Source organism: Carettochelys insculpta, chromosome 2, assembly GCF_033958435.1.
Source record: "Carettochelys insculpta isolate YL-2023 chromosome 2, ASM3395843v1, whole genome shotgun sequence".
In the NCBI taxonomy this organism is placed as follows: domain Eukaryota; kingdom Metazoa; phylum Chordata; order Testudines; family Carettochelyidae; genus Carettochelys; species Carettochelys insculpta.
The window spans coordinates 68698607-68720165 of record NC_134138.1 but is presented as its reverse complement, the minus strand read 5'-3'; the positions used below and the strand labels follow the sequence as shown (position 1 = coordinate 68720165).

At 40.7% G+C, this 21559-nt stretch overlaps 1 protein-coding gene across 1 annotated transcript in view; it reads right to left on the bottom strand.

Annotated features, from left to right (window-relative positions):
* Positions 1–21559, bottom strand: part of CYP7B1 (cytochrome P450 family 7 subfamily B member 1) — a 197944-nt gene that overhangs the window by 24172 nt on the left and 152213 nt on the right. The window contains exon 2 of the mRNA XM_074987135.1: positions 6376–6512. Within this exon, the coding sequence (XP_074843236.1) occupies positions 6376–6512 (137 nt within the window). The remainder of the gene's footprint in view (positions 1–6375; positions 6513–21559) is intronic.

The window sequence follows — 21559 nt, the reverse complement described above, 5'->3', positions numbered from 1 at the left end:
ATGGTGCCTGATTTTTTCAATCCCTGGCCCATTCTTTCGAAAGAGTAGATCACTCTTTTGGTCTGCTTTTTTTGTGTGCGGATGCGCTCTTTCGAAATAAGTTCTTTTGGAAAAGATCTTCCAGAAGAACTTCTTTCGAAAGATCGCTGTAATGTAGACGCAGCCTGTGTGAGACCTTTTTAGGGTATATTTAAAGGTTAAATTTGTAACTTATTTTCACTGAAGGTCAAGTACGGGTAAAGAATATTCTGTTGAGTCAAATTGCTGACCATTTGTAATGATTATGAGATACAATACCCCCAAAATAACATTAAATCTGAATTTAATATACATGGGTCAACATTAAGTTGAAATTTACAATAAAGGTTTGTGAAACTTGGGGGACAGGCACTCATTTAAAAAAAGCACTTATTAAAATGTATATATATTCAGTGAAATGTCCACAATATAAAAAGAAGGAAAGGAAAAATCTTCATGTGGTTTAAGGGCTGATTTTGATCTGCTGACTAGGTGAAATTCATTTTGACTTTTATTGCAGCTGCACATGTGTAACAGAGGACAGAATTTGACCCTGTGTATATAAACAAGCCACTATATAAAAAGTCAGCAATTACCCCTTGGTACCACATAATGGTTAGTGAAATTCCAAAGTTGTTTCATGTACTCACTGTAGCTTCATCTACAGGTTGAACCTCTTTAGTCTGGGACTGCACCAGTGCCGAACAAGAGAATTTGCTGGACCACAGGAGTTCAATATTTTTTAAGCATTACCAACACTTCCACTGCTTACTGGGCTCTTTGAAGATTTTTAGGGGCACTTTACAGCTGAATAACAGCACAGAACACTGACAGCCAGGACTGGGGGCTATAAATAAACTTTACAGAATCATGGTGTAACACTAACAGACCTGGGTTGCCAGCACCAGGGACTGAACCTGCAATCATAGGGAATAAAGCCCTGTGCCCTACCACATGAGCTAAAGGCCAGCTAGCTCTCAGCTAAGGCTGTAGAACAGAGACTTCACTCACCCTCGTATGAGGTCCCAGTGTCTCTGGTTACTGCTATGGGAAACTTGGCCACACCCATGATAAGTGGGTATCTGGCTAACCAAAATCATTCCAGATTACAGGTGCTGCTGGACAAGAGAGTGCCACACTAGAGAGATTCAACCTGTACCATGGTGCGGTAATTATAAGCACCTTTTGATTGTGACATTTCTGTGAAATCAAGGGGGTTACATAAGGTACATATCAAGGCAGAAGTCTGTCCAAGGTCTTTGTCAAAGAAACACTTTTGAGTGTCTTTAAGTTACTCATTGTTTTATCTAAATGTAATTTACTTTTGAAATGTGATAATAGGATCTCAGAGTTACTTCCTTGCTTCTTCTAACAATAACCACAGCAGGCTTATTAGCAGAGTCAGGAGCAGAACTGAGGTTTCCTGTCTTTGCTCCAATTGCTAGATAAAAGGTCTCCTTTACTACGCTGCAGGACATGAATGCATTTTCACTTCCAGCGTAAGTACTCTTTTAACCTTTTAACTTCTCCACAATCCTTGTTGGAGATCTGAGTGTTGCCAACCTGCAGCACTCTTCCCACACCAGCTCTTACATGTTTTCTTACTGACAGCCCATATAGTCAGGCCCTCATCTTTTGGATCCAGTGCTGGGAATAAAAACCTTTGGGGAGTGATTTTTCATAAGTAGACTGGAGCGCTATTAACCCTAAAGACGTTAGCTAGCTTTCCAACTTTGAAATTACAGGGTAAACAATTTAAGTTAAGATTTTTTAATTAATATTAATTTAAACCATCTGTGCACCATCTGCTTATATCACATGCAAAATACAAGTTTCTTGGTGATCTTTAAGCAGTCAGTGAGCAAAACGCACATCAATTCTGATTTTTTTTAATAAGCAACATGATTTTAAGCAAACGATTTTACAAGAAAACAGCATCATTTTAATAAATAATCTTAGAACAACATTTACTCAATGTTAGTGTAATTACAAACTTTTAGAAAGAAAAGTCTTTGCTCAGAATTTTCTATGATTAGGGGTGTGCCACACATGAACATTTCCATTATTTTTACATGTATCCAGATAATAAAAAGGCCAAAATATAATTCAATTTTATAAAGTGAAATTCAGACATATCACTGCCCAAATGTTAAGAAATTATAAAAGTCTATGACACAAAAAATCTGTTATGTTATTTACAAAATTCTGATGAGGGATGTTTAATCCATACGTAGGGAAGGCAAAGAATTCTGCTTTAAAAAAATTGTTCAAATTATGTTATCTCTCAGAGACCTTACACCCAAAACTTCAGATTTTATTTCTTTCTAAAGAGCAAAACCTATTAGTCACTGGTTGTGGCTAGAAAATAGTTGAAGTGTGTCTAGCAACTGGAACTGTTAGTAATTTCAGTCCTGCTTGCACACAGAACTACGTGGCTATATCTATTTAACAGCCTGTTCGGCACTGTAACATAGTTGTATGCCGTGTTGTAGCTGTACTGGTTCCACACAAAGTGAGAAAGAAATATCTTAAACCGTACCAAGCTCAGTAAAAATACATTACCTTTTGTCTGCAACATATTGTTAGTTACCTGGTACAATTATGTAACAATATCTTTTCTGCTACAGAGGAGCCATCAGCAGCATTTTGGGATCTAAAGCCAACCACTAAAGCTGAATTGATTTCACCTAAGTTATTGTCAATAACACTAGAATTGTAAGAAAAAGTTTTAAGTGAGGTAATTAAATGTCTCTCTCTCTTTTTTAATATTTTAAATCCCTGTTGGGCTCTGTTCTCATTTCTACAGGGAAGTGTCTACATATTATTGGTAACAAGCACTAATAAATATAGGCCTTCCTACACATTCCAATCATTATTCAGCACTTTATTAGATATTTCCCCTAATACCCTCCCTCTGCAGTTACCCTCAGGAGCTGCTTCTGAGAAGTGAACCAAACAAAGAATCCAAAATTTTGGTGCTCATCACAGCTTCCCTCTGACTAGCTGTAGGAGCTAATTCTCAAATATGCTAAGAAGTTCAGGATAACAGATCACAAGCTTTCCAATCTAGTGGGCTTTAAATATTAGATCCATTTACACAGAATCCATTGTGACAATTTAAAAGTCCTTTGCAACTGTTCAGTAATGTCTGTGGACACTAAAAATCCTTTTCCACAACCATTTGAGAAGACGCCTGTACAATAAAGTCATACTCAAGTTCCTTCTAGCTTAATAAGCTCAGTCAACTCTTCTATTTAATAGCATAACAACAAATAAATATTGGTGAATATTTAACTTGTTCCTGTAAAAGCCCTCAGATTCCCAATCTGTCTGTGGACAGGACTGTACTTCTCTTTCCAATCCTTCAGCTTTTATTATAGCCACTACGAAGAATGCCTAAAATATCTCTGTTCAGCTTTCACTATCTCCTCAGAACAAAACACTGATGTAGAAGATATGAAAATTGTCAACTGCTGGTGAATCCTAGAACAGAAATCAGTATTTGTATGATAGTTAAGAAATTATTCTTTTAATGAACATTGAGCCTTTTTAATGCTAATTATGAATGACAAGCATTTCACATGATACATAACGGTGTAAGTTATTAAAATGATGTTTACAATGGACTACAGTGCTTAAATAATTAATATAAATAACTTTTCATCTGTTTTTGGATTGAAAGGTTTTTAATGGCATATATGTAAACTAATTTTTTAAAAATATACGAGTGTTTTTAAAAAGGCTAAATGTACTTAGTATAACAACTATAAAATGTAGATTATCTTTTTTAAAAGTTGAGATTGGTTAGAAAAAATGTACTATTACAACCTTCAGTATGGTTTCTAATCATGTATCAGTAAAACTAGATGAAGCCGTACCATGAAAAACAATGAAAAGACTTTTCAGGGATCTTAAAGTTCTTACCTAGTTGGCTGTCTTTTTGTTCTTGATCCTTATTAAGTAAAAAGGTTGGGTTCATAAGTACTATCATATACAAACAACTTTTTTTTTAAAGACTATCATATTTACGTAATCGTCCTCTTATTAGGAAGATTTTGCCGAACTGTTGACAATGATGTACAGTAGTGCTTCGCCAGTATGACGTTTGGGGAAAACGATTCTGCTGCACCACCACACAAAACCAATTAGAGAACTATTTTCTGCGACAGGTCAGGAATTTACATTGTTTCTCATAGAAAGATGTGCTTTTTAATTTCTGTATTAAGATGACATCCATGTCCCTTGTGACTTTTCGGAATGACAATCATTTTCTCATCACATGGGAAAGTACAATCAGTGAAATCGCATTGCCGGTACGGGGCAATGCCAGAAACTCCAAACATCGTTCCACATTTTCCAAATGAACTACTTTGAGAACTGATAATTAGAACAATCTATATTGATAAAATTTTTTGACAAGACCTTCATTCACCCATCAGGGGAGTGAAGTAATGATACTACATATACAACAGGGGAAGCTCTGTTTTCTGCACATACAAACATCATCTTTGTCAAATAACTGAGACATCATGAAATCCAGTGTGCCTTGGCATCTAAGGTCAAGATATGAAGTACTGAGTTTAAAAAAGCCCCAAAGAAAATGAAACAAAAAACCCCCAACAACATGAGGCTTATCTTTTTAATGAACTCAGCACTAATTTTTAAAACTGAATGATGGAAAATGAGGTTAAAGTAATATCATGGTTGTGACATAAATTCACAAAACTTGGTATATTCCAAAACAAGAACAAATTTGGTTGCAGAACTAACTTCATTTACCTCACTACTTTAACCACATAATGGGTTGATCAGCGAATCTCTCTGTACAATATCGAGGGATGAGAAGTCGGATTAAAAGCAGAATTTTTATCCTCACAGTGAGATGTGATTCATTAATTTAAATCTCAGTCACAGATCACTGTAACAAATCACTATGCTATTATTTTATTAAAACACGAGAAAGGGAGAAAGAAATGTCCCATTGACACACAACTTCTGAAAAAAAAGCAGTCAAGTAGCACTTTAAAGACCAACAAAATAATTTATTAGGTGAGATTTTGTGGGACAGACCCACTTCTTCTGAAGTGCACCTGTACCCAATTACTTTGAATTATTAATAATCTGCCTCCAGAAGGAGCCATTATTTTATAGACTGAGAGTACCTTAATAATAGTACAGATTGTATGTCACCAAAAGTAGCTTCTATGCATGTGCTGTAGTCACTTTCTAAATGAAAGAACTTCTTTTAAGTTTCAAAACAGCAAAATGAATGAATGAAAGATAATAAAACTAACAGCTTGTAAAATTGCACATCTAGAATTTAGGAATCTTTGGTTAACAGGGAGAAAGCATTGAAAAATTAGTATTCTGTTTGTAATTTGATAACTTGAAATTGCTTGAAAATGTTTTTTTTAATTTAAAATTTTTAATATCGAAGACAAATAATCTTTCCCTGATGATGTGAGAATATAGAGCACACTTAAGTTCACACTTTGGCCTGAAACTTCTCAAAAATATGGGAATGCTAGAAAAAAAATGAGAGTGTCTTCATAGTAAGTTATTTGAACTATGATCAAAGAAGTTAGAGAAGACAAAGAACAATTAAATATCTTAGTCTATCTACCTACATATTTTAACATATAAAGAAAAGTATCAGAGGCTGCATTCCTGTACCTCAAAGTTAACAAATGAAATCAAGCTGACTTTTGTGACTGTAAGAAAGTGCAGGATTAAGCCTAAAATTAAGAAAATATAAAACACACAGATCACTGTATTTCAGATCATTATCTCAGATGCTATTATTATGCCATTGTCTGGATATACAGTTAGGCAGGAAGTTTACATGTTCTAATCCTGATTTTATCCATGAGTCAATGTGTCACTCACTTCCTAATGCTCCTGTCAACCCAGATGCAGAACTCAGTAAAAATATATTCCATACCATTTTTATGAGTGTTTTCTAAATTTGATCTAAGATTTTCCTGTGCAGTAACAAGATGATAACAGTTCCCGCTATTAGAGAGAACACAATCTATAGTAAATAGTCTATCTACCTATACTATATCTGCTGGCATAATGTGTGTGTATATATTAACACTCCCATTGTATATGCACGTGTGGAGATGAATACAAATATATGTGCATGTATACATAATTATAATTTTGATTATATATAACGTATTTAAAATATTTTACTTCCAAAGATCTTTTTGTTGGTCATGTGGCTCTAGAACTTGGAACTGTAGTGAGTATAAATAAAGGTTTTTCAATGAATACAGTTCTAAATAAAAAATATAAAATGTTACTAATTAACTTCATTGAGAGAAAAATCATGAGAAATAGTAAAATGCTTCTTACCAGCAAGGTGTACAGTGAAAACATCTCCAAATTTTTGTTGCTGAGATAGCAAGAATTTGTGACCATCTTCCTTAAACTCTAAGCCCTTTCCAATGAAAGGAATCCAACCATTTATTAATGGGGGTTCCCCGATCCTCCTGTTAAAAGAGAAATGGGAATTTGTTATGATAGCAACTCACAAACATTTAATTACAAATACACACATCAATATATATATATATATATATATATATTTCATTTCAATCAATATAAAATGTACTGTAGAGCAAGTTCTTCACATATATTGGCAGGTTAAATCTTATCACACGTCTGTGCTCAAAAGACTCACTGTAGCGATTATGAGAAATAAGATAATTGCGGTGCTTTTACTACACAGCAAAATATTTTCCTATCAACCGTATAATGTTATATGTGACCTTTGGAAATCTCTTTTCTATAGAAAATCCTTAGATATGTATAATGAAAGTGTCATAGCAAGAGCTCTCTCACACAGGATTTTGCATATCAGTGTAAACTGTATGAGAAGACATTTATAATAGATTTAAGTATTTAGGATACTAACAGACCATAGCAAAGGATAACTGAATAGAGAGTTTCAACACTGCTTACTCTGTGAATGTTATCATTCTAACCAAGCATTTTTTAAAGATCAGAAGAATGATAAAGACCAAATAAATAGTTTGTAGTATGTGTGTATCTACAGATCTTCTTCTACCTGTACAAGAGTGAATGGCTTGTAACTTTTTTTCCATACAATTACATACAACTTATGAGATGCACGCACCGTGTTTCACTTTATATTTTAAAAATAGTAGAGTTACATTTTAAGCGATACCTTAATTTTTCCCTTTTTTTAATTCTGACTACTTTCCTATTCATAAATGCAAGTTTCCTCCCTTAGTACTGATATGTAGCGGTCTGAATATGATTTGACCATATAAAGCTAGTCTGCTTTAGAATGGATTAAAACAAATATTCACAAGCAACTGATTCTACAATCCATCTGTGATTTATACCACATGAGGAACAACTCATTCAGATTAATCACAAGATATTTACTAGCTTGGATCTAATCAAAGATCAAGGGATCACAAGCTTTACTACTGTCATACACAGCATGGATTTTTGTGTAGCCAGGTTAACACTATCATAGTCTCCTATTTTTCCAAAAACTGTTAACACCGCAAATCAAAATGAAAAAAAAAGTGCCCATATTGATATTTAGTTCTTTTTTAAAACAACAAAATTTCTTGTTTTGATGAATGCACATGAATTAAATAAATCATTTGACTTGATCTCTTCCTACATTTACTACTAAGTGAGTACACTCATACTTTAATACTGAGTACACTCATTTTCCTAAAAATATTTATATGGTAGCTTGGCATAATATATTTTTCTTTAGTAAGTTCTGTTCTAAAAATGAAAAATTTTTGTGTAGCCTAAAAATGCAATTTTTGGGGTGGGGTGGGTTGGGGTGTTTCTCTTTCATATTGTAACTTAACCAAGCAAACATATCACACAACCGCTAGAAGAAAGTATCAGCATTATTTGTTCAAGTGGCACAAAAAATGGCCATGGACAAAGAAAAACTGTTTAATGGTTAATTCTATTTAAAAGAAAAACAGGAAAAGAACTAATCTGAGATTAGACAGAAGGATCACCAAACTTGGAACTATGACATCTTACACCATACCCTCAATTATCTTCTCAAAGCTTGTAGGGAATCTGGATGGTTTACAATTTTTTTTCAGACTATTAAGTCCCAGCAATAGCCTGCTTTCACTTTGTGGAGTGGACACTACACCGCATAAGTAACATTGTGACAAATATTTAGATAGGCTTTTTTGTCATATTTTAATTTAATGCATCTAATTTCACCCTCCATGCTCTGTCATTCGGTCAAAAGCTGTATTCCTCACAAGGTTTCCGCGGGGTAAAAAGGACGCAGCTCAGAAATCCAGGGGAAAATTAACTTAATGCTCCAAGTCTGTGGGATCACATCAGGAAGACATTTTGCCATTACAAAGACGTGAGGGTCATCGTTCGCTTCAGACATGTTTAGCTCAGCAGCAATAAGCTTAACACTGTTAAACACCATGTCAAGACTATGCGTATTTGAAAGGAAAATATAACGTTAGTTCAACTTACGACCCATAGAAGACTGATAACAGAAATGTGTCTTCATTTTTACCTTTACTACTCTTTGGAAGATGGAGGTCACATTAATGACTTATATATGTCTGCCAACATACAACAAAGGGAACAGACAGTACAATATATATTTTATAAGCTCCCAAAATATAATGCTTCGCTGCACAAACTTTAAAGCAGTATAATACACCTGAATTGGGCTTCCTAAATGATTCTCATCTGTAATAAAGATTTCAGGTATATATCCAAAAGCGCATAATGACTAGAAATGATGGGTTGTGTTTAAAACTGATTGGAAGAGCTCGAATGCAAGCATCTATAAATATTTCCTATTTGTTTAGTTCTTTCAACCCCTAACAACCCTCAATTCATCATTCACTTTTTGCAGCCTTTACAAAATATTACAAAATCCAGAGTTAAGTTGTCTGAAATGGGCTGCTAATATACATATGTAAGAAATATAAATGTTTTTAAGCATTGGTCTGATTTTTTCAAAAAACAAAAAAAAATCTATTTTGAATTTTTTAGCTTGCAGTTTATCAGTAAAACCAAGTTCATATTCAAGATTTCAGAGCTACTTACTTGCATTGATGTGACTTCTGTGTTACAGTGTACATGGCAAGTCAGATCTATCCTAATTGTTATAATAATTTTTAATCCAGTCAAATCAAATTGTAATTTATATTATTCTCACGCTTTTTCAACATTCCTATAAAAGTTTTTAAGGGCTCATTCTCCTTGTGTTCATGGGTAACGTTACATATTGAGTAGTCTCACTGAAGTCAATGGGAATAATGAGGCAAGTCATGTTTCTCACATTTCAAAGAGGGATTTAAAAATAAAACATCAGAAACATATTTATTGTAATCTCTGTTTAGATGTACTAGTTAAGAGGGGGAGTGAAAACCATGCCACTGGTATTATCAACAATTATTAATAGGAGTAGGACTCTAAAAAAGCAGTAATTCAAAGGTATTTAGCTATCATACACTGCTTGTATAGTATACATAGATTATAAAAAATTTTTTAAATCTGAAAACCAACATACTTTCTTATTATGTCTATTCAATACAAGAAGAAATGTTTTGGAATTCACTGAATATTTTTAAAGAGATCTTTTTTCCCCTTTGGTCATCCAAAATTAAATAATTGAATGAGCTGTGATTATTAAACTATGGATGCAACATGTTATTAAAAGTGTGAAGATACACTTTAGTTGCAGTCATGATCACCAACAGAGTCTATAAAACAGAGGTCAACAATGGACTTGAAAGCAAATGATGAGGAGTACCACTAAAACTCAGTAAAACACAAATTATTTTTTAAAAATTTAAAGGGACAAATCCTCAATTTATTATTTTCTTACCATTGATATGACTGAGTAATTTGGGAAATCTAATTTGGGACACCATTTGTTATAGTTTGTGAATATGAACATATTGCTTTTTCACTGAAAAACAAAAAGGATTTAAAAGCTTTTATCATTATTGTATGCTGCCAGTAGGCATCTCTAGTACAAAAGCTATTTTTCCCATATAAAATATATAAGGCTATTCATCTTTCAGTTATGCTGGTGTAACTCCATTGATGTCTGCAGAGTGGGTTGGCTGTAACTGTTGAGAGAAGAATTTTTGCCATTTCAGAAGTTACTTTTCTAAAAGACAGCAGATGCCTGCAACTGATCTCCAATTTATGCAAAAATCCATAGTGTGTCTATGGGTATAGCAGATGAGCAGGTTAATTTTTCTCTTTGCACATAATAAATCATGTGTGTTAACACTGATAGTTACATTTTATGAACATATACCGTCTGTTTAATAATATGTGTTTACAACCAGAATCAGACATACAGTAATCTCTTGCCGGGATAAACATTAATCCAGATCTGTCTAGAAAAATTATACAATTCATTACCATAAGTAATCTCTATTGTGCTCTGTGTATAATCTTCATTTTTTTCCCCTGTCCTCTAATCTTGCAAATCCACTGGTGCTGTGCGATTGACATCTGGTGTTAACACAACTTCCACTGCACAAAGAACAACTGAAAAAAGTCCCACATGAAAGTGGCACTCAGCGGGATAGCAGTGATGCAGCTGAATACTTCTGGAGCAACTTTCACTGAAGGAAAAAAAGTACCCAATAAAGGCCTACTAATATTGCCTGTCATGGAAAAAGAGCTTTTTACTTTACAAAAACATCCTTGTCAAAAATTAAAAGTTACATATTTCCAGCTCAATTTCATTTCTTGGTAGAGATATTAATTCCAGGTCTAATACTTCTGTTCAACATATTAAATGTAACAACAAAGGGAAAAAGCATGCAATGCTGAATTTTTAGAAAAGACAATGTATTGGTACAGATGTAGAACAAAAGCTATTATGAACATGTCAAAACAGTGTTCACCTATTTATAGGTTTATCATAATATTTAAACAAGACATGGCAGACAGTGTATTTCTAGGGGCTTATGAACACGTTGACTGAGATGTGAAGAATGAGGCCACAGGCTTCATTCTCCAGAAAGGTAATCCCCATAAATGTGGTGCCTGTAGTGTCATACTGCATTAGGAAAAAGAGAACACAAGACATTTAGGACAGTGTGAGACATAGCACATCTATGTATTTTAAGTGACTCCCCTTCTGATTCAGCAGTTACAGAACCCTCCCATATTCATCTCTGGGTAGCATAGTGGTAAGTATTCAGTAAGTAAATGGATAGAGAGAATATTCTATTCTGCAAATTATTTGTTCATATGTCTCAGAATTGTCTACTTCACCAGTAGTTATTTTTCTGACTCCCAGTGATGGTTTTCTTTCACATGCTAGCTAGTAAATTACAGAAAGAATTATCATACTGGAGCAGATACCTGGTACATCTAGTTTGGAAACCTTGTTTTAACTAGGGAGGATATTTGAGTTTTTATAAAATGGCAAAATCACTAGCAGCACCAGCAACAACCAACCTCAAAGTTGTAATGCATGTGTCCAACTGTACCATGACAAATAACTCCCATTGGCACTCAGGTTACTCGCTACCTGAGGTGACTGCTTTAAATACAAAATGCACAAAGACAAGACTGTTCCAAACAAGAGTTTTGGTTTTTTTTTCTGAACACTGACACAGCATGCAAAATTGCAAATGTTCTTAAGACTTGTAAAATTATCCATTCCGTTAAAACACCCAACTAAATTATTTACCATGGCAATTTCCTTTCGCCATGAATTTCCCACATTCAGCCTGTAGGCTATGTCTACGTTAGCAAGTCCTTTCAGAAAACCAGGCCCTCTTCCGAAAGAACAAGCGGAAAGAACGCAGCGATTCTTTGGAGGCCCTCTTCCTCTCCCAGATGAGCAAGAGCACCTTTCGGAGAAAGGTTATTTCAGAAAAAAAACATGTGTAGATGCTTTGGGAGTCCTTTGTTTGAAACAGCAGTCCTCATGGTGCTGGATTTTGTAATCCCTGTCCCGTCCTTTCAAAGATTGGGGACTGTGTGGATGCTCTCTTTTGAAAGAGCAGGTTGCTCTTTTGATCTGCTTTTTTACGTGTGCACTTATTCTTTCAAAAGAAGATCTTCCAGAAGAGATCTTCTGGAAGATCATCTTTTGAAAGATCACGGTATTAAAAATAATTTCCTGAGAAACTGAATGGATGAGACGTTTAGTATGGGAATATGTAGTTAGCACAGTTAGTTGTCTTTACCCATGTGTCATTCCTTACGGGCACCCACTTAAAGGTTTCAGTCTCCCACCCCATCACCTCTCCTGGAGGAGGTTGTTATCTCACTTCCTTCTGATGGGAGATTTTAAGGCTGTAAACCTTTGTTATCTTCACTGTGATGTCCCCAGCAAACCAGTCTGCTTAAAAGGCCAGTGCCTGTGCTTTTCTCTCTATCAGAGAGCAATGGCAAGCACACTGCTAGTGGTTAAAAGTTACCATATCAGAGAGGCAGCCGTGTTAGTCTCTATCTTCAAAAACAGCAAGAAGTCCTGTGGCACCTTATACACTAACAGATATTTTGGAGCATATGCTTCTGAGGGCAAAGACCCACATCATCAGATGCATGGGGGGACGGGGTAGGGGAGGGAGTTCAGAGGAAGATTTAAAGAGGGAGGTCTCAGTAAAGGGGAGAGCCAGAGCTGACAAAGAGAAGTTACTCACTTGCAGTAACGATGGTTCTTCGAGATGTGTCCCCGTGGGTGCTCCACAGTAGGTGTTGGGCTCGCCTGGTGCCGCAGATCGGAATTCTTCTAGCAGTTTCAACTGGATCGCGCATGCGCCGATGTGCACCGATCCCTCATGCGCCCTCGGTCATGTGCGCGATCTGGTCCCCGCCAGTTCCTTGACCAACTGCCCCGGATGCTCCTGAAAAACACCGGACAGAGATCCGAAGCAGGGAGGACGGGCGGGTAGTGGAGCACCCACGGGGACACATCTCAAAGAACCACCTTTACTACAAGTGAGTAACTTCTCTTTCTTCTTTGAGTTGTCCCCGTGGGTGCTTCACAGTAGGTGACTACCCAGCAGTAACCCCAAGTAAGGAGATGTGTACTCAAGTCATGTGCAGCTTGCCCTTGAGAGGACTGCTGTCGACAGACGGGTATCCTCATCGAACACCCGATGCAGGGCATAATGCTTGGCCAAGGTGTCGTAAGATGACCAAGTCGCCGCTCTGCAAATGTCTTTCAATGCGATTCCCTTGAAGAAGGCCGTTGATGCCGCCACCGCTCTGGTGGAGTGAGCCCTGGGCGGACCTAGCAGAGGGGTCTTTCGGAGCTCGTAGTACAGTTTTATGCAGGACACAATGTGATTTGGAATTCTCTGGGAAGAGAGGCCTTCCCCTTCCGACCTGGGAGCGAGAGACACCAGAAGCCTGTCTGTTTTCCGGAAGGGCTTAGTTCTGTCTATGTAAAAGGCCAACACCCTCCTCACATCTAGGAGATGCAGGAGCACCTCCTTGCTGGAGCTGTGAGGGCTTTGGGTAAAACGAGGGAATGCTACTGGTTCGTTAATGTGGAACTCTGAGGAAACTTTCGGAACGAAGGCTGGGTGTAACCGTAAGATCACCGCCTCCTTTGAGAATACTGTGCAGGGCAGCGTTGCCATCACTGCTGCGAGCTCGCTCACCCTGCGGGCTGATGTAATCGCAAGAAGGAAGGTCATTTTCATGGTAAGTAGTCGGAGGGGTACCGTGGCTAATGGTTCAAAGGGTGGTCCCGATAGCATGTGGAGTACCAAGTCCAAACTCCATGACAGTGGTAGCGGTTTTCGAGGGGGGTACAGGTTTACCAGCCCCTTCAGCAACCTTGTGACGATAGGATGGGCGAATATGGTGGGCCCTTCCTCTTTGTGCCGAAAAGCTGATACAGCTGCGAGGTGGACCTTTAGCGAGGATAGAGAGAGCCCGTCTCGTTTGAGGTCCAGCAGGTATTCCAGAATTACAGTTATAGGGACGTCAAGAGGAGCTAACTGCTTGGAAGAGCACCAAGTGGTAAATCGTGTCCATTTCTGTTCGTAAGTCCTCCTGGTGGAGGTCCTTCGGCTACACTCTAAGACCTGTCTTACTCCCTCCGTACACGTGCTCTCTAAGGCGCTGAGCCATGGATTAACCATGCTTGTAGGTGGAGTCCCTGAGGGTGTGGGTGCACTACGGACCCCTGAGCCTGCGTGAGTAAGTCCGGCGCTACCAGTAGGGGGAGTGGTGGATGATCCGACATGCGCAGAAGCAGGGGAAACCATTGTTGTCCGTCCCAAGTTGGAACTATGAGTATCATGCGAGCTCTCTCCCTTCTGGCTTTCTGCAGAACCTTGTGGATAAGTGTTGTGGGGGTAAACGCGTAGAGTAGAGGGCCCTTCCATGAGATCATGAAGGCGTCCCCCAGGGACCCTCGCCCTATTCCTGCTCTGGAGCAGTACTCAGGGCATTTCTTGTTGCGTTGGGTGGCAAACAAATCGACTTGGGGAAACCCCCAGGTGCGAAATATGCGTCGTAGCAGGTCAGAGCGGATCTGCCACTCGTGCGTGAGTGCAAAGCGCCTGCTCAGTTGATCTGCCTTCACATTCTGGGCGCCGGGCAAGTATGAGGCTTTCAACGTTATGTTGTTGGCAATGCACCAGTTCCACAATTGGACTGCTTCTGCACATAGCGCATAGAACCGTGCTCCTCCTTGTCGATTGATGTAAAACATGGTGGAGGTATTGTTGGTATTGATCCTGACTACTTTGCCGTGCAGGTATTTCCGAAAATGTCTGCACGCATTGAACACTGCTATGAGATCCAGTATGTTTATGTGCAGTGTCTGTTCTGCGGGGGACCATAGCCCTTGCGTCACCTTGCTGACAATGTGCGCTCCCCATCCTATGTGGGAGGCGTCGGTTGTAAGAAAAATAGAAATTTGTGGTTGGTGGAAGGGTACTCCCACTAGCAGGTTCTTGGGATCTGCCCACCACGCTAATGACTTCTGTACCTCTGTTGTGGGCGATACTACCCTGTGGATGGTATGGGCTGCCGGTCTGTAAACGCTCACCAGCCAATGTTGCAGGCTTCGCATGTGTAACCTGGCATTCTGTACCACAAACGTGGCGGCCGCCATGTGCCCCAACAGTTGCAGGCATGTTAGGATAGGCACCGCGGGGCTGTACATCATGACTTGTACCAAGGATTTGATGGTGAGGAAGTGGGCGTCGGGCAGGTATACTCTTGATGCAATAGAGTTTATGCACACGCCCCTATGAATTCTATATCTTGCGTGGGTTCGGTCTTTAACTTTGTGAGGTTGATAACTAGGCCCAACGAAGTAAACTTGTTCGTGGTGATGCGTACCATGCGTAGGACCTCTGCCTTTGAGGCCCCTTTCAGTAGGCAGTCGTCCAGATATGGAAAAATAAACACCCCCTGCCTGTGCAGGTAAGCTGATACCACTGCCAGGGTTTTGGTAAAGACTCTGGGTGCCGAGGATAGGCTGAACGGAAGAACCCTGTATTGGAAATGCTCCCCGCCGACCGTGAAGCGGAAGAAGCGTCTGTGTGCCGGGTGGATTGTTATATGAAAGTAAGCGTTTTGTAAGTCGATGGCTGCAAACCAGTCTCCATCGTCCAGTGCCGTAAGTATGGAGGCAACTGTAATCATCCGGAAGCGCTGCTTGCGCAAGTATCGGTTGAGGCCCCGTAGGTCCAAAATCGGCCTCCAGCCTCCTGTTTTCTTCTCTGTTAGGAAGTATTGTGAGTAAAAACCTTTTCCTTGGAATTGTTCCGGTACTCTTTCCACCGCCCCTATGAACATGAGGTGATCTACCTCCTGCTTCAGCTTCACCTCGTAAGAAGGGTACCTGAGAAGAGGCCAGGTGTGAAGTTTTGTCGGTGGTAGTGACTGGAAGGAGATCGTGTAACCCATGGCTATAATTTGCAGCACCCATTTGTCTGTTGTGATGTTTTGCCATTGGGAGTAGAATGGTTTGAGGTGATGATGGAACATGAGGTGAGAGTGGCATTGAGAGATGGTGTTGATAGTGCAGTCCTCGACATACCCGTCAAACTTGCTGCCTCTGGGCTTGCCCCGAGGTTGTGCGACTTTGTTGAGAACATTGCCTGAGGGCCCTATACTTTTGCTGCTGTTGATGGCGCCCTTGGTCATAGCCTCGCTGATATTGTGCTCGTTGTGGTCAGTAAGCGTAGCGCCTTTGCTGAGGATAGAATTTCTTTTTGTTGTATGGAGGAGTGTAGATACCCAAGGTCTTAAGTGTGGCCCTCGAATCTTTGCTAGAGTGGAGGACCGAGTCGGTTGATTCTGCAAACAACTTTTGCTTGTCGAAGGGAAGATCTATGATCTTTGCCTGTAGATCTCTGGGGATACCAGACGTCTGGAGCCAGGATTCCCTATGCATTACCACTGCTGCGGCTGTTGAGCATGCCACTGTGTCCGCCACATCCAGGGCAATCTGAACTCCCGTTCGCGAGGCCGCGTAGCCCTCCTGGACGATCGCCTTCAACACTGGCTTCTTGTCCTCCGGGAGGGAATCCATGAGAGAGGTAAGTCTAGAGTAATTGTCAAAGTTATGGTTTGATAAATGTGCCGTGTAGTTTGCCATTCTCAGTAATAAGGTAGAGGAGGAGTAGGCCTTTCTGCCGAACAGTTCTAATTTCTTAGCATCTTTATCTGACCCCCTGATCTATACTGAGGCGCCTTTGACCTCTGTTGGGACGATTCGACCACCAAAGAATTGGGCTGTGGGTGGCTAAACAGGAATTCCATGCCCTTGGCTGGGATGAAGTATTTCTTATCCGCCCTTTTATTCGTAGGCAGGATAGAGGCTGGAGTCTGCCATGTGTTAGTGGCTGATTCCATAATGACTTCGTCCACTGGGATAGCGATTTTAGATGAAGCTGGGGGTCTCAAATTTTTCAGGAGTTCATGATGCTTCTCCTGCACCTCTGCTATTTGAATGTCCTGAGCGTATGCTACTCTTTTGAACAGCTCTTGGAATTGTTTAAGGTCATCCGGAGGGGAGATGTCCCCGGGGACAACTGCCTCATCTGGGGAGGATGAGGAGGAGCCGCTAGGATAAACCTCCCCCAACGCCTCTGGTTCCTGAGTTCGCTGGTATGTTTGCTCCTTCGTGGGCTGTGAAGGAAAGTCTCGGGACTCTGGACCTATTTCCCCCTGGGACAACTGCGTTCCTCTCCCAGAGCGAGAGTGTATATGGGGGTGTTGGCGAGGAGTGGGTGGGGATCTGCCCCTGGATCTAGACCTCCGATGTTGGTGTTCAGTATGATGAGGACGGCCATAACAACACGGACAAGGGCCTGGTGATGGAGACCTGGACCACGATCGGAGTGTGTACCTATGATGTCTGAGAGAGAGGGATCTCCGTGACGACACTGATAATGGTGAAGCTGGTGTGTGATAGTACTCGTAGGGATCCATGCCCGAAAAGGGTGATGGGGGCCTGAGCCAAAGTGAAGGTGGTTGGAGGAATGGAGAGGGGGGTCTGAAACAGGCCAGTGGAGTTGCCGCCCGGCGACACGGCGTGTGTATCTCGGGGGTGGAGCTGGGTGATAATGGCATCGCAGCCATGTCTGGAGATGGACTGAGGTGCCGGGTTTTGGCCCTAGCTTTCCCCCACCCCTTCAGGGTGGGCGCCGCCCCCTCCCGTGCCAGGGATCTTGGCCCCTCTGTTGGTGCCGCGCTCAGTGCCATCATATGCGGAGCCGCGCGGGTAGCTTCCTCTGGCACCGTTTGGCCCCATGCTGGGTGCCCCTGCGCTGTCAGCGCCGTGAGAGCTGGTGCCACGTGAGGTGGCGCCACCGATTCCGGTGCTTGCTGCGCTGGCACCCGCGGCACCCTCGGTGCCAACTGTTGAATAGTCGGAAGCCCAGTCCCGGCCATGTGCATGACCGCGCTGCCGCTTTCATCAGCCCGCAGTTCAGGGCTCTGTGTTCCGCTCATCCGGCTCGCTGAAACCGCCGGCAAGGATCGAGCCGGGGAGAGTTTCTTCTTCTTTTGCACAGAGGGGGTCAAAGAAGCCGCCTTCCTTTTGTGCGACCCAGAGGGCCCTTCTGTGTGAGGCTTCTCCGGTGGCTCAGGCTGAAGGGCCTTATCAAACAAGATCATTTTGAGCCTCATCTCTCTGTCTCTCCTGGCCCTGGCTGTAAGCTTAGAACAGTGCGAACACTTCTGGGTAACATGGGACTCCCCCAGGCAACGAATGCACTTACTATGCCCATCAGAGGCCGGCATAGCCTCGCAGCATGACTCACACTTCTTAAACCCCGAGGAAGACATCCCGGTGAGTCTTTACTGTTAATAGGGTACTTAGCCGCTAATCACTGCGTTCTTCAAACAAATAACATTTACGGCCTTTAGGGGAATGGACGGCTTAACCAGCCTTCTTTGTCCGCTCCTCTCCCCTTCGTTCCTCTTCTCTCTTACTATTTTATTTTATTTTTTTTTGTATAATAGTAAAAACAATGAGCTAACAAGTAGAATTAACTGTCTTATCTGTCTCAGGCGTTAGAGCCGGAGAGGATTCCGTCTGCAGCCGTTGGCAGTTGAGAAGGAACTGGCGGGGACCGGATCGCACACATGACCGGGGGCGTGCGAGGGAGTGGCGCACATCGGCGCATACGTGATCCAGAGGAAACTGCTAGAAGAATTCCGATCTGCGGCGCCGGGCGAGCCCGACATCTACTGTGGAGCACCCACAGGGACCACTCGAAGAAGAACATCTAATCGGTCAAGATGGAAATGGTCCATTATCAGTAGTATACATCAAGAGAAGAGAAAACAAGTCATCTCAGTTGGGGGGAATGTGTCCCATTGTCAAATTTTAATGTGAGAGTGTGAATGTCAAGAGCAGAGAAACTGCTTTTTTAATGGACTAACCACTCCCAGTTTCTGTTTAATCCTGAGACTGGGAGTGGTTACCCATTACAAAAGCAGTTTCTCTGCTCTTGATGTTCACACTCCCACATTACAATCTGACAATGGGCTACTTCCGCCTGACTGAGCTGACTTGTTTTCTCCTCTCTGGATGTATACTACCGATAATGGGCCATTTCCACCCTGATTGATTAGACCTTGTCAGTTCTGGCTCTCCCCTTTGCTGAGACCCCGCCTCTTTAAATCCTCCTCCGAACCCCTCTCCCCACCACTCATGCATCTGACGAAGCAGGTCTTTGCCCACAAAAGCTTATGTTCCAAAATATCCGTTTGTCTATAAGGTGCCGCAGGATTTCTCATTGTTTTTTAAGTTACCATATATCTCTTAACTAAGCAAGCACCTTTATTTGTAAGGTAAAAACATTACTGAGAATTCTTACAACACGAGAAAAGAACTTACTACACAACTGATGAATCATTTCATGGTTGGTTGTAATAGTACTGAGTACCCCTCTACTTGCTGGTAGAAGACTGCTATAACTGTTAGGTGGACCCTGAATGAACTGACAGTCTCATTTTTAAAGAGTCAATACAAAGTTTAGGATCCTTGGAAGAGCTGAGGATAGCAGAGAAATGTGTTGGAAATTACGCCAATCCTGAAACCTGGGCCACTTTTGTCAGTAAGTATGGCATGTTTTGGATTTTCAGCTGTGAAGTAAGTATCTCTTGTATACACTGGAACCATGAAGAAGCCAAGCCTTGAGACAGACAAGCCCCAGATTGGAATATAGAATGCATCCTTCATTCTGCAACAGGAGGTCCAGCTCGTCCATAATTTGTGTGCAGATCTTCTTCATACAACATTGGTTAACTTCAAACAAATAATAGTAGTGCACAATAGCTCATAAAAGGAAATTATAGTAACATAGACTGGTCTGCCAGCTGTCAAGTAAAGTGTGAATAAGAATTTCCGCACCCTGCACTGGTGATACTCAAGCATGCAAGAAGTACTTCTTAATGCAAGAAAGAATAACAAACAAATGAATTCCAGTAATCTAAGAAGAACAGGTGGGAGGCTCTTAAAACGCTACCATTCAAGGAGAGAAAAATGTTTCACTGAGAGATATTATATCTGTCTGACAAAGCACATGAATAAACATTCACTTCACACGCCCCAGTAGTATACTTTCTGGGACAGGAATACCTAATGATAAAATCAGTGGACCAAATTCATTGATGAATCCTGGTCACATGCCACCAGGCATGTTGTGCACATACTGAAAAGATCTGTCTAGAATTGGCTCAGTTATCTCAGCTGTAATACTTTTTATATGTAAAAATATTTGTTCATAAAATCAAGACTCATTTAGTATAAGAGATTTTATGAACGATAAATAATGAGATAATACAGTAACTTCATTAGAAAATTTTTGGTAATGAAAATAGAAAGATGAATGTTCTCAGCACACACTTGAAAATATACGTTGTGTTGCTGGGTGGCATAAACAATCATAATATGTAGAGCAGAAGCAAAGGCCCAAGAATCAGACTCTGGAAGACCTAAGAAGGTTGTTAGTATACAAGTTGCACAGCTGGAAGAACACAAACCAAAAACCCAACTGTCCAACACTGAAGAAGCCAGCCTCAAATTTCCGTTTGTGTTCAAAATTTAAAATTATTCCATAAAAGGTCAAGAAGAAAGGTCATTTCAGACTCACATAAACATTGGATCTAATCTAAAACCTGTGGAAGTCAATGATTTTTAATCAAATGCACAGTTCTTAGAATGCTGCAGATTTAACGAGCTTCAAAACAGCAATTCTTGGCAATAGTCAAATTTTTAGTGACTCATTAAATTGATCTTGAGTTACTTCTTTCTTGTGAATATATTTCTGGTCATAATAGCCCAGATTTTGCCAAGTGAATTCAAGAGACATTAACAGAATTCCAGGTGAGTGTACATTTTAGTAAGGCTTTGACAAAGTCCCATTGGCGTGCAGAGCGTGCTTCTAAAATGTGCAGATGACAGCAAGTGCTTTAGAGGGCAAAATTAGAATCCAAAAGTATCTTGACAAATTGGAGAATTGTTCTGATACCTACAAGAAATAATTTTGTCAAGGACAAATGTGAAGTATTTTGTGTAGGAAGGAAAAATCACATGTGCAACTAAAAAACAAGGAAGAACTGAGTAGGGAGTAGCCCTGCTGAAAAGGACCTGGAGGTTACAGAGGATTGCAGATTAAATATAGGTCAACAATCTGATGTGACTACAAAAAAGGCTAATATCTGTGATGTAAACTCATAGCCAAACGAGGACCGCTTGCTCAGCTGACCCTCCAACAAAGGCCATCCATAATAGTGGGAGAAGGAACCTTGGTTGGGGGGAGGAAGGGATGCTGGGTACTCTGTGACTGTGGGGGCTTATTTCTCATCCCTGCTTAAGTCATGTTTCCCAAAAGAGTTCTTCTAGGTTGTACCCACTACCTCTCTCAGCACTTCCAAGGAGCAGTGCGCAGTGTCTGGGCTCCTCTGCTCTAGCTCAGGGTGAGCAAACTTTTTATGTTGGGGCCCACTTTTTGTCCCTTCAACAAGCAAGTGCCCCCCTCCAACCTGTCTAAGGTAATCTAAACCCCACAAGCGAGTGGTGGTCTTC